Source organism: Lissotriton helveticus, chromosome 5_1, assembly GCF_964261635.1.
Source record: "Lissotriton helveticus chromosome 5_1, aLisHel1.1, whole genome shotgun sequence".
NCBI lineage: Eukaryota > Metazoa > Chordata > Amphibia > Caudata > Salamandridae > Lissotriton > Lissotriton helveticus.
The window spans coordinates 1,693,376,012-1,693,392,020 of record NC_136065.1 but is presented as its reverse complement, the minus strand read 5'-3'; the positions used below and the strand labels follow the sequence as shown (position 1 = coordinate 1,693,392,020).

The following is a 16,009-nucleotide window of genomic DNA, read 5'->3' as shown; positions in this document are numbered from 1 at the left end:
ATTTAAAATGCTCATGTTGGCTCAGATCTCATCTGTCCTAGACCCAGGAGACTGGATTGTAGTGTATTTTCCTATACCCGTCCTGCCTGCCCACCCGCGCTATTTGCGGTTTACGGTAGGCCACAAGCACTTTCAGTCCACTGTGCTCTCTTTTGGCCTCAACAGTGCCCCACTAGTATTCACCAGGGTGGTGGCGATGGTTGTAGCTTATCTGCATAGGTCAGGGGTGCCAGTCTTTCCCTACCTTGATGACTGGCTGCTGAAGGCGGGCTTGCCCCAGGCTGTCGTCTCCCACCTCCAGACTGCGGCGAACCTTCTGTACTCGGTGTTCACCATCAATGTGCCAAAGTCACACCTGACTCCCTGTCAGATTCTCCCTTTCATCTGACCTGTTCTGGACACAGTACAGTTTTGGTCTTATTCCCTTGAGTGGCAAGTCTAGGATACATAGGCTATGCTACAGATATTTCAGCCTCTATCCTGGGTTTGAGTGAGATTGACTCTGAGGCTGCTGGGCCTCATGGCATCCTGCATCCTGCTGGTGACACCTGCCAGATAGCATATGCGAGCTATGCAGTGGGAGCTGAAGTTCCAGTGGGCACAGCATATGGGGAATCTCTCCAACCAAGTCCACCTCTCGGAGGGAACTGCGAACAATCTACAGTGGTGGCTAACAAATCACAATTGCATCAGAGGGCTCTCTTCCTTCCCCAAGCAGATCTCACAATAGTGGCAAATGTGTCACACCTGGGATGTGCCGGCCATCTGGGAGAGATGGAGATCAGAGAACTCTGGTCTCCAGTAGAATCCAGACTCCACATCAACCTGCTGGAACTTTGTGCGATCCGACTGGCATTGAAAGCTTTTCTCCCTCCATCAGGGGACGGCTGGTACAAGTATTCACAGACAAAACCATCACCATGTGGTACTTCAACAAACAGGTCGGGTGGGGTCATGGACCCTTTGTCAAGAGGCCCTGCTCCTCTAGACATGGCTGGAACAGCAGGGCAAATCCCTGGTGGTTCAACACCTGGTGGGTTCTCTGAATGCCAGAGTAAACAAGCGGATCACAAATGGCATCTCCACCTGGAGAGTGAGCAAGGTCAGCAGTTTTGTGTGCTGAAATTTCCAAGATGGCTCTCGCTCAGAGATGCTTTTCGTCTTGAGTGGAGTTCAGACTTCCTGTACGCCTTTCCGCCCATACCACTCCTGGTCACAACTCTCAAGAAGATCAGGAACAACCGGGCCCAAGTCATCCTTGTAGCTCCAGACAGGGCATGGAGAGTTTGGTATTTTTGAGCATGGCCATTGATATTCCGATACGGCTGCCCCTCCGGGAAGATTTTCTGTTGCAGCAGCAGGGGAGGGTTCTTCACCCAAGCCTATCCACTCTTTGCCTTCTTGCGTGGAGATCGAGCGGCAACAGTTGATGGCTTTTGACTTTCCTCCCAAAGTCTGTAATGTCATCTTAGCAGCCAGGGGCCTATCCACCAAGATGGTGTACGCCTGCCTTTGACAACAAATTGTGGCATGGTGTGCAGAAAAATCAGTTATTCCAATTTCTGCCCCTCTTTGCTCTGCTTTTCATTCTTTCTCTTGCCCAGCAGAGCTTTGCTCTGGGCACTCTTTAGGGCTATCTATTGGCCATTTCTGCTTTCTTGCAGTTGGCTGATGAACACTCTTGTTCAAGTCGCCTATTGTACATAGGTTCCTCAAAGGTCCATGGTAGGCCACAAGCACTTTCAGTTCACCGTGCCCATTCATTATGCCTCAGTGGGACCTTAAGTTGATTTTGGCTTTTTTGATGTGCGCTCTTTTAGAGCTTCTACATAATTGTTCCCTCAGGCTTCTCACACTGAAAATAGGCTTCCGTGTGGCAATTACATTTGCTGGTAGAGTGAGTGAGCTGCAGGCCTTATCATCTAAGCCGTCTTACCTCTTAGTCTATCTGACAAAGTAGTGCTTTGCACAAGGTTCCCATTTCTACAAAAAGTGGTCACCCCTTTTCACATATGCCAGTCACCTTGCCTACATTTTATGCTCTAAAGAATAGGAGCGACTCCACTGTCTAGACCCAAACAGAGCGTTGTCATGCTACCTTGACCACACACACGAGTTCCGGGTGTACAACCAACTCTTCGTGGGGTATGTTGGTGCAAGGAAAGGTCGGGCAGGGCAGAAGTGGACCATTTCCAGATGGATCATGCTCTGAATCAAAATCTGTTATGCACTGGCCAGGAAACAACCTCCTGAGGGCTTGCAAGCGCATTCCGCCAGAGCTAAAGCTGCAACCACTGCGTTAGCTCGTAGAGTTCCGGTCCAGGATATCTGTCAGGCAGCAACATGGGCTTCCCTGCACACATTTGCCAAACACTACTGCCTAGACAGTCCGGACCACAGGGATGTGCACTTTGCCTGTTTAGTCCTGCAGGACTTTCTCATTTGAAATTAGTTTGCAGGCCCTCCTCCGGGGATGGTGTTGCTTGGGTATCTATTCAAAAGGTAAGGAATCTGTGGCTAGAAGTCTTTATCAGATGACAAGTTAATTACCTTCGGTAATGCCTTATCTGGTAGAGACTATATTTAGCCGCAGATTTCTTACTGACCCACCCATGCTCCCCTCTCTGCAATCTGATTACTAGGGTCAGGGCCATAGTTCTGACACATCAGGGGTCAGTGTTCTTCATGGCTTCACGCTTCTGGCATGGAAAGTCGTGAAAAGTAACTGACATCAGTGCGTCTGGGTGGTGCCTATAAATGTACTGCAACGTCACTTCCGGCGCAGATGATGCCAACAACGGACGCGGAGCTGATCATTTCCACCTACCAGCGCGCAGCAGTACTGCTCACGAAAAATCTTCCGGACCCTGTCTGTTGCCTGAGGAAATTCAAAAGCTAAGAAATTTGTAGATAGATATAGTCTTTACTAGATAAGCCGTTACCGAAGGTAAGTAACTTGTTCTTTAGGGGTGATTTCCAAGAAGAAGGGGGCAGAATTCTACTTAATAGTCCATGTGTCTAGATTGAAAGGCAATTCATTGAGTTACTTCATGGCACTGGAGGATGCTTCAGTTCAATATGTTTTGGTTGATGATGCCATTAAGTTGGTGAACATGGTAAAAAAATAAAAACAAACTCACAAGTACCAATTATAGAAAGTTGCGGTTTCTTTGTCTTATTGATACGTGCATATGAAGCCTGAGCGTCACCTGTGTAATTCATTTATACTGCAAAACATGTATTACATAACATATCTCCTCTCTCCATGAAAGAATGCCCCCCATTATGACGTCCCATTCTCTCAGGGGGATGAATACAGAATATCCTATGTACATTTGGAGTGTCTCCAATAGATTGCTCAATGAGGGATGCAACCCAAATATTGCTCATGCAAGGGAGTCCTATCCTCTATTAGATCTATGTCTGCAAAACTCCCAGGACCTCTAGCCATATCTCCAGGTCTTCCATTAGGACTAGGTGGAGTTAGCAAAATGTAATATAAAGTCAGCATCATGTTAAGTTCTCATCATGCTGGTTCACTCAAAGGCTTTCTTCCTTTTTGGGAATGCAATTTGATGTGGCCTTAATTTTTTACAAGGTGTTGACCATAAGTAGCTCCATCTCCTGTTCCATTTTAGATATATTCAGTACTTTCTTGTAACGTGCGTCCTTGGTGAAGTCTGGTTAGGTTTTAGAGATTCAGTCATTGGAGATTTCATGTTTATTGGGCCAGAATGGTCAGGCATATGTCGGAGGGTATTGAGTGACTTTCAGTTATTAGTGAATAAAATTAAGGTGCCTTGGCACTAGAATAAACAGAAGGGCCTAGCGTGGTGTTGACTTCCTGCTTATTGAATTTTAATCTGTTTTGATGCAGGGTAGGTAACTGCAAAGGGAGATTGAGGAGGTGGTGGCGCTGCAAAAATTGCCTTTGAAGAAGGTGCAGATTTTGTTGGGGCACCTTCATTTTGCTTGTTGTGTGGTGAGTGTTAGTAGGATGTATAGTAGACAGCCAGGTTTTGCCATTTCAGGAGCAGATTTGCCCCAACAGAATAAGGATTTCGATAGCGGTACTGACATATCTTAGGTGTGACAGTACTTTTTTACATACTTCAACGTTGTGATGATGTAGTCAACACATGATGAGCTGCTCTGATAGATTCAAATGTATTTTGATGCTACTGGGACACACATATTTGGCTTGTTCTTGGAGGGCTGATGGCGTACGAAAAGGTGGCTGGAGCATTGGCTGAGACAGGCAGTATTGCACTTATGAAGTTTTTTTCTGGCTATAACCATATCCTTTGCGTGGTGGAGCTGGCTGATAGACTAGTGATGTTCAACACGAATAACCAAATTGTGGTAGCTTTTGTAAGTAGACAAAGAGCTAAGGATGTTCGGGTATTGAAACTGTTGCGTAGAGTTACGCTAGGTTAAATGCTTCGCAATATTGTAAATATTGTCAGAACCAGATATGTGGCAGATGTGTACCATAACAGAGTATGCTTTGCTTCATTCACACAGGTAGAGATGTTGTCAGCTGGTTTTGGGAGCAGATGCAGAGGAAACTGTGATGACTGATGAAATATGGGAGTTAGGAGAATTGGAATGATTACGTTGAAGGGTTTCTGGTATTCGCCCTGAACCAGAAGGTCTTATGCACAGGCGTGAAGGGAGTTTCAGGATAGTCATGCAGCGAAGAGGAGTGGGTGCAGTAACTTGGGGTTACAAGACAGGAGGGACAATACGGTTTATTTCTTATTGAGGGTCATCTGCAACAATCTTTCACCAGTGACTACAGCTGGCAAATTGGCAGGAGTGTTGTTTAATGCTTAATGTTTAGGGGAATGACTCAGTGGGTGGGGAATTGGCGAGGAGAGTGCTAACAGGACTGGCACAGGAGACTGGTTTGGCTTGGTGAGTTTGGATACCCATCACCTTTCAGATACTGGGAGCGCAGGTGAGGGTCTTGATCAGGTGCTGGTGTTCGAATTCTGTTCTGAGATGAAGCTGTTTTCATTGTGCATGAAATGGATGTTTTTCTTGGCGTGTAGGGTTCGGAATTGTTAGCCTGTGGGGACAGGGTGTGGATTTTAAGGCATGAAACTGAGTTCGGAAAACAATTCTGGTGTTATGGTTGAGGTGGCCATGAACTGACCAAAGGCGAAGAGGATGTCGCGTCTTGCTCAAGGAGTATGGTTTTGCACCAGATTAAGGTGTGGAGGGTTTTCAGTAAAGAAGGCAGGAGGAGGCCAGCAGGCTAGAGGTATTGCACTTGTTGGCAGTGCTGAGAAAGGCAATGAGGACCACCAGTTTGGATACAGAGCATTACATAGCATATTTATGTGGGGTAAGGCCACGGTGCAGGCGTATCCAGCTCGTGGAAGGGGTGGGAGCTGTGGTCGGGTATTTCATGGCCTGAGATAAAAGAAAGGAGGGCAGGGTAAAGAGGCTAAGTTTGAAAGGACGGGCACCTGGATAGAAGAACGAGCATTCCTGCTTGATGATGCAAGTTGTTTGTTTTAGTGAGGGTCTGGGTCTTAAGGTTATGGGTCGACAGGATCATGTTTGCCCTAGTGAGGTGGGGTTTAATTTTTATTTTAAGGTATTATACCGATTGGTTTCAGACCAGCCCTATTAAAGTGGCCTTCTGCACCACATACAAGTCTGTGGTGCCTTCTCGCCCGATAGCTAAGATGGAGTTACTTAAGATCCTCTGCCCTTAGAATGGACCAGATATTCAGGGAGGAGAGTAGACCCTGCAGGAGTCTGTTTAAGATCAATGTCACGTGTCCCTGCGCTTCCGTGAAGCAATGGGACAAGCTGAAGTAGTGCTTATGTTTAGATTTCTGTGAAGTAAAAGACTCACCTTAATATTTTTATTACTGTGAAATGTGATGCATGTGTTTTCAATGAGGTATATAGTTTTAGAACTGAGGAATCTGACTTACAAAGTATTGTCCTATTGCTTGCTGAAGAAGCTGAGAGTGTGCACGTTTCAGTGGGTGACATGACACATGTACATGTCCCGAGTTGAATGATTTGCATAGGTACCTCGGGCAGGAAGAACTGCCTCTGAACTCCTATGCTTGTGTTTTCTCAGCTTAGGGACATGATGGATTTCACTGAAAGTCCGGAGCTGAGCGGCAAATGCATCGTGTCCTTGGCGACAGGTAAATACCACCGAGTCAGTCCCGGGCTTGGGATTTGAGGGTTCATGAGATGATTGTATATACTGTTATGGCGAGCTTTTCTGACATGCTTACTCCATTACCTTTGTACCCACCTGCCCCGCAACTACGCAACTTCTGTCTTGAGCGCTATCATTCTTCAACGCTCCTCCAGTATCTCAAACCCTTAAATGCTGTACTTGATGTCTCACCTCAATTCTTGGTTTTGCACCTAAAATGTCTAATTTCTTTACAAACTATTTTCAGATCCAAAACTCATGAAATATTCAGGGAAGGTACAGATGAACTTCGACCTCGTAAAGCGCTATGGAATTAAAGACATCAATGGTATGTGCTTCTGTACAGCAAGTCTGGGTATGGAGGTAAGAGAGGGGGATCCTGGCGTTAGAGGTACATATATGGATGTTAATTCAGCAAAATGCCTGGGGTAGCCGCAGTGACATCACATGCCATTGGACCCCTATGACATCGCACATCCTTCGACCCTGATGACATTACATGCCATTTGTCCAAGTGCAATAATTGCCAGTTCAATTAAATATTGAATAGCAAAAATGAAACTGAAACAGACAAAGGAGTAGCTAAATTGCCACTTGAACATTACACAGGGAGGTGCAGAGATGTGTTATGCCGAGACACAACCATCATAACTGACTTGCCACGTGCATTAATTTTCCATGATTTGAGAAATTCATCTAGCTGCTATAATGCAAAACTATTTTACCTTTTCCTACCACTGAGACATTAAGAGTTCTTATAGAGCACCTCAATCCTGATATGCCGAAATCTGCAGAACTCTTGCAATGCATCCATCTGGGTTTTCAGTCCTTTGGTTTCGAAATACTAACTCCCGATGAGTTTTAACATCATTTGCTATGCCCAGAGTACCTATTTTTAGCAAAGTAACTACATATTATTAGAGCTCCCACAGTGCAGCTGTAATCGAACTTTTAGTGCACCCTGGGATCGTAGTATCAAAACAAGCAGACAGCTCATCAAAAGCACCCCAATCCTGATTTGCACCCTACACAAATATATCAATATAGAAAGATCTACAGAGCACTTACAGCACATATTTGTCTTGATTTGCAGTAGACCCCAATATTATAAAACGTTTATAAAGCACTTCAAACTTAACTTGTAGGTTGCATGATATGCCAGTACTGATCCATTCATGGAGCTCTCCCACAGCACACTTCCGCTGTGAGTGACCTGCAGCACTAAGGCTATAATACCAGTAAAACTACTGCAAGGGTTAATGCAATGGTGGCATAGCATTCTTTATGTATGCATTTCAGCAGTAGAAGCATTAATCAAACAAGCTGTGTCACTCCTACGATCCCCTCTCGCAAGCAGGTTTTACATAAGATGGATCTCTTTGTCCAAATCTTCAAACCCTTGAACTATTGTATTGGGATTTAACTTGTGCGCCACACACTAACAGTCATTCACAACATGAGCACTTCATTTTCCAATTACCAATTTACGTTGAACGTTTGGTTATGTGTTTGGTGCAGGTCCTTATAGGTGCACCACAAGCAGTGCTTCATTTGAGCCAGTTGTTGCAGGTGGGGCCCACCAGCACTCGTTTTTGATACCTGCTTTTATTTTTTAACGAACTTTGATCCTGAGCTATGAGAGGAAAACAAAATGCAAAGAAGTAAAAAGCGAAAGATGGTAAAATTGTGACAAAGGGAGACAGCAGAGATGAAAAGTACCTGCCAGATTGAGCTAAAGGGGCAGGGAGTGACCGGTGGAGGATAAAAAGGTATGAGGTGTAATCAGAACTATGCAGGCTTGGTAATCAGCACCCTGACCTTCGATAGTGCCGGCCGCAGGCTTCTGAGGAAAACTGTGGGCCTGGCACTTATTCTTTTTCAAATTAAGTAGTGATCAGAAGAGCTTTCTAAACCTTTTAGTACTGGGATGTAATGCATAGTTAAAGCCTTGCCAATGCTTAAGTACTGAAACACCGATGTATTACCACTGTCCCAAAAAGTCTTTCACTTTCAATTTTCACTTTCTTCTCAATCTCTCTGGCTTTAATTTTTATACTCCACATTTGATTCTACATTTCACAGTATTGCCTTCAATACTCTTGAGCTTCCGTTTCTTCATTCACTCATCTTCCTTTTTATTCATAATCTTCTCTGACTCTTCTTTTCACATACTAGCTCTCCATTCATCCTATTAAATATATGTCTCCCATCATTCTCTCCCTTATACACCTTACTCTACAAACCACTCACTCCTTCTGTGTCTATGGATTTATTTATTTGTCCTCATATCATCTCCAATCAGTAATAAGCACCATCCGAGATTCTAGAGGCATATGCGCTTAAAAGACAGAACTATCTTCTTCAAGCAAAAAATTACTGGGCTACCTCAGGTATGACTTGCTTCCTAGGCCCACTGCTTTAAGAAGATGTAATCATTGGAAAGGTCAATTTACTAAATATTCAACATACCCCAAAAGTCACCGCCATCTTTTCTCTTGTTTTCCACCTATCAATCTTCTCAAAGAAGGCCACCAAACTTTTCCAAGCATGCCAAGAAGGCGTAGAGGTTTGAGTTTATAACTTACATATGTCTCTTTTCGCAATCAGAATTAAATAGAACACCAGATTTCTTTGTTTCACGTGTAGAGAAAAGCCTCCCAAATCTAGCTGCCTTATCCCAAACATGAATTAGGACGGTGCTTACCACCACAGTGATACGCAATGATTCGGACATGGTCTTACTGAAAGCAACCCAAAATTCTTCCAACTCTGGACAGGTAGCAAACATATTCATGTCATTCGCTCCATTTCTTCCACACCGTTTACGTTTGGAGCCACCACTTCCCCTTATTCTCGCCAACCTTTTCGGGGTCCTTCTGTGTCTATTATCCCTTGGTTTTCACTCTCAGGTCCTTTCTCCCATTCATCTTTCTCTTGCATACTCTATCATTATTGCTCTTATCTTCCTTTGTCTCGTGTTACTTCCTGACTATATATTTGTTCTCTGTCCTATTTTCTTTCCTTTCTATTTTTTCATTCTCTTTGCCTCTATTTCTACTGTTTTCTCTTTTACCCCTCTCGCTCATTAGTTTCTTCCCCCATTTGTCTCTGTAATTTGCTTTACATCACCTTTTTGTTCCATCTCCTGTCTTTTCTACTTCTTTCTACAGTAGTTCTCCCTCTGCCTTTTATTCTTTCACTCTAATCTTCTTTTTCTTTCCCCTTCCGGTTTTCCCTATCATTCTACACTGCTCCCTTTCATTCTTTCCCTATCTTCTACTGTTCCTTGTTTTACCTCCCTCTTTCTTTCTTTGCCACATCATTACTTCTTTCTTTCATTTTAACTAGTTGTCACTCACTCCCATCTTGGTGAGGTCTTTGCTGAGCTTCATTCCCTGGTGCCTCAGCCCTGCCTGTTCTGTGCCTCTAGCAGGTTGTACAGAAGTAATAGTTGAAGAGGGCCCATATAGATCAAGTGTCTACTTACAACAGGATGCAAAAGTGAAGGCAACAACAGAGCAGGTCGCCTATTTAAAGAATATATTTGGCACAGGTAACAGCAGCATAAGCTTCACTCTTGTGCACACATTTGTCTGCACAGGAGCAACATTGCACATTTAACAAAAAACACAAAACGAGTACAACACTGGCAGGTGTTAGGAATTGCGTCTCACGAATGCATCAGTAGTGCAAGCTTCTATTACAGACACAGTACAAGTACAGCAGGTACAACAAGGCTGTAGCAGTGTAAGAATTCCCGACACAGCAGTTTCAGGAGCAGCAATTCAGGTTGCCATCAGACAAAACACGAGACAGAATCGCAGGATTTCCAGACACCAGAAGGCACAGTACATACTGCACCTACACATGTTTCCTTCACTGAGAGAAAAGGCACAACAAAGAAAGCACCTCTGAATGCATTCCTATGGCAGGAAAGATACAGCATGGGCAGAAACTGTGAAAGCCATTTTTACATAGAACTGGTATAGCCTAGAAAGCGTCAGAGCCAGCCTTTCTTTCAAAACAAGGTGCAACATTAGAAACAGAAGAAAAGGCCTCTCTCAAATAATACATGTACAATTTGGACAGTAGTAGTAGAGCAGATCTACTTCACAAAACAAGCACAGAAAAAGTTGTACAAGCCTCAGTGACAAAAGCAGTTACATTAGCGCAGCCCCATAAAACGGAACAGCATAGCAAGGAATACAGGTACAGTGCAGACAGTAGCCAAGTCTACCTCACAAAACAGATACAGCACACGAAGCAGCACTGCATGCCTCTGTCAAACAACAGCACAGCCTATCTCACAAAGACAAAGAAGGTGGTGTAGCACAGAAAGCAATCATCATGTCAAGCCTCCCTTACAAAACAGGATCACATCACATGGGCACCGTCCAGGTATTTTTTTTCAAGATTATTTTGTATACTGGTAATTTAGTTGCACACTTCTCAATGGTAAGAATAAAACTATAAGTGACAGGTTGCAAAGTGCTATTGGTAAACAGCTATGACTGTTTGAAGCTGTCACATGGCATGAGTGCAATTGACAGCAATGTTTGTGCAGGCAAAGCTTTGAGATATGTGCTTCGTATTTATGTTTAAGCGCAATAAATAATCAGAACCATCGTACACCGTTACTCTGAAAGTGGCATCAATCAATCAGGGGAATTGTAAGGGCACTACTCACCCATGAGGGTCTCAAGGCGCTGGGGGGAGGTTGGGGATGGGGGTAAGCAGCTCCGTTCAGTCGAAGAGCCAGGTCTTGACTGTCTTTCTGATGGTGTTCAGGGAGGGGGCGTGTCTAATGTCGATCGGGAGCTCGTTCCAGGTCTTGGCTGCGATGTAGGAGAAAGCTCTTCCCCTTTTTTGGCTCTGCAGGATTTTAGTGAGGTCGACAGATTGGAGGTTTAGCTTGGGGACGTGGAAGAACATTCTCTCATTGAGGTATTTGGGTCGGGTGTTGTGAATGCATTTGTAGGCTGGTGCGTCTGGATTTTTGGAGATCAGCAGTGAACCATGTAGCCTTCCTGGGGCGCTGTCTGTCGGGGTTACATAGGGGTGCAAGCTCGTCTGCGCAGTTGGAGATCCATTTGTGGAGTTACTTGGCTGAGAGGTTGGCGTTGGTCGGGGGTCTCGGTTGAGGGTGGAGTTGAGCTGCTCCTCAGTGACTTTGCTCCAGTTTCTTCGTGAGGGGGCGTGGTGCAGGTTTGGGGGGCGTGGGTTTGTCGACGCTGTAGTGTACGCAGTGGTGGGTCATCTATGGGTCTTGCGTGGTGTGGCTGAATTGGATGTTGTTACCTCCTGCGAAGATGGGGTCTAGGGTGTGTCCTGCCTTGTGGGTAGGTGTGGTGACGAGCTGTTCCGGTCCGATGTTGACGAGGTTGTCCAAGAGAGTGACGGAGTTGGGGCCGCTGGGGTTGGCTAGGTGTAAGTTCAGGTCCCCGATGAGTATGTAGTCCTTGGAGGTGATGGCGTGTGGGGCGATGAGGTCGGCAACGGTTGTGGTGAACGCAGTGCGAGGTCCGGGGGGTCTGTAGGCAAGTGTGCTGCGAAGGGTGGTTCTAGGGCTGGGCTGGTCTGGATCTGGAAGTGCAGGTGTTCGGTGGTGGAAAAAGAGACGCTGGTGACGGAGGTGGAGAGTCGGCGGGAGCTCCTGTGTGTGATGGAGAGTCCTCCCCCTGGGTGGTTGGGCGGTCCTTCCTTTGGATCTTGTATCCGTCATGGATGGCGGTGGCGATGGGGGGCGTGGTTAAGGCGCCGATGTAGGTGGAAGCGGGACTCCGGAGCTCCTCCGTGCCCGCCTCACACCACCACATATCCTGTGCCCCGGCTCGCACTCCGACCCCCCAAGGGTGCTCAAGAGGGCATCAGGGACGCGCAGGGAGACTCTGGAGGTCTGGGGACCTCTGTAACTGCCCCCGCCGTACTTTGAGCGGCGAGCACGGCACCCGGGGAAGAGAGCGCCCAAAATGGCGGCCGCCGTCCTGCCCTGACGCGCCTGGCGACGGAGCTCGGGAGGCGAAGAGGAGCCCCCTGACGCTGTGGTGACTGACCGATTGCAGGCGGAGGTGAGGGGTACTGGCTGGCACCCTCGCGAACGGAGCTGCAGGACGGGAGACGGCCACCCTGCCTGACCCTAAGATGGCGCCGGCTGGGACACTGTGACCGACTTGGCGACTGATTGCGGAGCCACTGGGACTGCGTGGAGCTCTGGGTCTGCGCGGAGCACCTGATCCGCCTTCCTGGTGGTGGAACTGCCGGGGAGCCTGCGCCACAGGTGGGTGGGCGACGCACGAGCGACGACAGCGAGGAGAGCAGGGGGTGAGGGGCTGGCTGCCCGCCCCCACGAGGCACTGACTCTGCAGACGGGAGGGAGCGCCTACCTGCCCGGAGACGCCCAAGACCAGCGTGCCGCATTGGGACTGGGGCTCATAGGCGCACACCCTGCCTGAGCCTTCTGGACGCGGGAGCCTCGCCAGGTGCCCAGACCCGGGACTCTTGTGCCCCACGACCCTGGTGGAACGAGCCCTGGCACTTGGACAACTTCACGGACTGGTCCCCACGAGGCGCGGGCCCAGAGATCGGAGTGGGCGACGGGCTTGAGGCGGACCAGGGGCAGAGAGCGGGAACATCGGCGTCCGCCGCGGGGCACGCAACACTAGCTGCCCGCCAGAATGACACGTGGCAGCAGGAAGAAGGGCTTCGAGGCCCTGAGGCTGGACGACCCGGGGCACCCTGTTGACGACGTCCCGCCGGGGGCGGGGGCCGGGAGTCCGTCCCACCCGCGGGACCCCTCCCTGGGGGACATAATGCAGGCGATTGTGGCGTCGCGGGAGGCTCTTGAGAAGCGCATGGACACCATTGGGTCGGACCTGACCCTGCTGAAGGATGACCACAGAAAGCTGAAGGAGCGGGTAGCGACTTCCGAGGGTACCCTGAAAATTTTGCCAGGGGACGTGGCGGAGCTAAGACATCGCTGGCGGAAATGGCGCAGAAGATACGGGTGCTAGAGCTCCGAGCTGAGGACAGTGAAGGGCGCTCTCGGCGCAATAATCTCCGCCTCGTGGGGGTCCCCGAAAAAGCGGAGGGGCGGGACGCGGTCGCCTACCTGGAGGGCTGGCTGCGATCTGAGGTGGCCCCGGAGGGACTTTCGACGTTCTTTGCCATTGAACGTGCACACAGGGTCCCTGCGCGTCCCCCCAAACCGGGGGCGCCTCCGCGACCGATTGTACTGCGTCTCCTGCACTTCAGAGACAGAGACCATATCCTGCGGAGAGTGAGAGACATCCTGGACCTAAGAATCGACAACAGTAGGATCATGGTCTTTCCGGACTTCACCAGAGATGTGCAAAAGCAACGGGCCTCCTTCCTGGCGGTCAAGAGGAAATTGAGATCGTTACAACTGCCCTACGCTATGATGTTCCCGGCGCGGCTGCGGGTGGTCGCTGGAGAGCACACCCACTTTTTCCTGACACCACAGGAGGCTTGGAGCTGGCTGGATGCAAGAGGGGAGTCGGGCACGGACCACGCGCCACAGACCCCTCCCAGGAGACACTCCACGGAGACGCCGCCGACGAGACGATCTGGCTCCCCATCGGGCTGGCAACAGGAACGAGCCAAGGCGGTGCAGGCAGTGGCGGCCATCAGCCAGGGAGACGCCAGCCCCTCCATAGCGCATCGGAGCAGTCGAAGGCCAGCGTTCCCAGCCCTGGCTCCAGCAGTGGGCACGAGTTATCAGAGACAGACCTGCCGGTTGTGACTCCCCAGACTGCGGATGGTATCCTGGGCTGAGATGGTTCGTGGGACACTGATCACATAAGTAAGGTACTGGGATACGCGGGCGGAGGGGGGCCGCTTCAGGACGCTGTGCGGTGGAGTGCGGATGCCCCCCGGGACTTCTTACTGAGACCTTGGGGACGGGGAGAGTCGGGGGACCTCTCCTGTTTGTTGCTGGGGGAGGTGGGGCGGGGGACTTCGGGCCTGTCTGGAGCCGGCATCGCTGCCACTCCAGCCCTATTTTGTAGTGATACGCTTTTTGATACTTGAGTTTGGATGGGGTTTCCATGTTGGTTGTCTGTCCGGGGGAGTGGGAGTTGGGGTAGGTTGATCATACAAGTTGGGGGGAGGGCGAGGGTGGGGCCTAGGCGTGCTGGAGGGGTTGCTGAGCGGGTGATTAGGGTATGGTGGACTCTACCATGGGATCCGACTTAGGCTATAAATGTCTCACGTGGAACGTAAGGGGGATGCACTCGATGCATAGGCGTCATAAGATCCACTCCTATCTGGTCAGGCGGGGCATTCACATCACCTTCCTTCAGGAAACGCATCTGCTGGATAAAGAGGGGAGGGCACTGCAGCGGCGCTGGAGGGGGCAGGTCTTTCACACTGGCTACTCTGCCTATGCTAGGGGGGTGGCCATCTGGATACGGGCGGGGGTACCCTTCCAGTGTACACAACAGGTAATTGACCCAGAGGGGAGATACATAATGGTGCGAGGCAAGCTGGACGGGAGGGACCTTAACCTGGGTTGTTTGTACGCTCCGAATGTGGACCAACCTGCTTTCCTCTCACTTCTGTCCAAAAAACTAGCCCAGTTCTTAGTGGAGCCCTTGCTCCTGGGCGGCGACTTTAACAGTGTGGCTGACATTGCCCTGGACAGATCCCACCCCCCCCCCTACAGCTTGCACCAGCTGGTAGACTTGCACTTGCGCGCTCCGCCTGGCAACGCCGGTGGGGACTGGTCGACTCTTGGAGGGCTAACCACCCATCGGACAGGGACTACTCATTCTTCTCCGGTCTCCACGAGTTACACGTCCGCATTGACGCCTTCCTGTGCTCACAGGACGTGCACGCGGAAGTGAGCCACAGTGAGTATCTCACGCGCTCGATCTCTGACCACAACCCGCTTCTCGTGCGGCTGCGCTGGTCGCAAATCCGCCCGAGGATTCCGGCTTGGAAACTACGCCCTGAGGCACTGGACGATCAGCTCTTCCGGACCACAATTGCATCAGGCATCGATGAGTATTTCCAGGTGAATGCGGGCACGGCGGGTTCATCTGCGACGGAATGGGACGCGTTCAAATCGGTGTTACGAGGCCAGTGCATTGCGACGTCATCGGGAGTGCGGAGAACGTTACTGGAAGAAATTGGGAAAGAGGACGAGACCCTGCGGAGACTGGAGAGGGCGAGGCCTGAGCGGCCGGACACTCACGAGGCCCTGCTGGGGGCGCGAGAGGCGGCGGCGGCATCGGTGGAGCGCCTCCGGTGCTTTGACTACAAAGCCTACCTCACGGGAGCGCACTCGGAACGCGACAAATCGGGGGCCCTCCTGGCCTGGCTGACCAACCCAGCCCGTCGGAGCTCGGTCATCCTTGAGCTCAGGGACCACGCGGGGGCGGCGAGATTCGACCAGCAGGGGATCAACGCGTTGTTCTACGACTACTACACGGAACTCTACCGCAGCAGGGTCCTCCCTTCGTTGGTGGAGTTCCAGACCTTTATGGAGGGTCTCGACCTGCCGGAACTGGGTGAGGAGGACGCGAAACGACTCGGGGACAAGATCGCGGAGAGAGAGGTGCGGGTCGCCATCAAGAGCATGGCAAGGAATAAGACGCCGGGCACTGACGGATTCCCTATGGAATTCTATCTCACCTACGTAGATCTCCTTGCGCCCCGGCTGACGTGGCTGTACAATGAGTCGAAGCGATTGGGCTGTCTCCCCGAGACCACGAGGGAGGCGTTGATTGTCCCCCTACTGAAGCCGGGCAAGCAACCATGGGACAGATCGGCGTACCGCCCACTGTCCATGCTTAACCTGGA

At 49.8% G+C, this 16,009-nt stretch overlaps 1 protein-coding gene across 2 annotated transcripts in view; it reads left to right on the top strand.

Moving 5' to 3' along the window:
- The window catches only part of LOC144755743 (dehydrogenase/reductase SDR family member 1-like), a 183,262-nt gene that overhangs the window by 128,864 nt on the left and 38,389 nt on the right, over positions 1-16,009 (top strand). For both annotated transcript variants that reach the window (XM_078644949.1, XM_078644948.1), the window contains exons 7-8: positions 6,104-6,173; positions 6,438-6,518. In XM_078644949.1, coding sequence (XP_078501075.1) covers positions 6,104-6,173; positions 6,438-6,518 — 151 coding nt within the window. The remainder of the gene's footprint in view (positions 1-6,103; positions 6,174-6,437; positions 6,519-16,009) is intronic.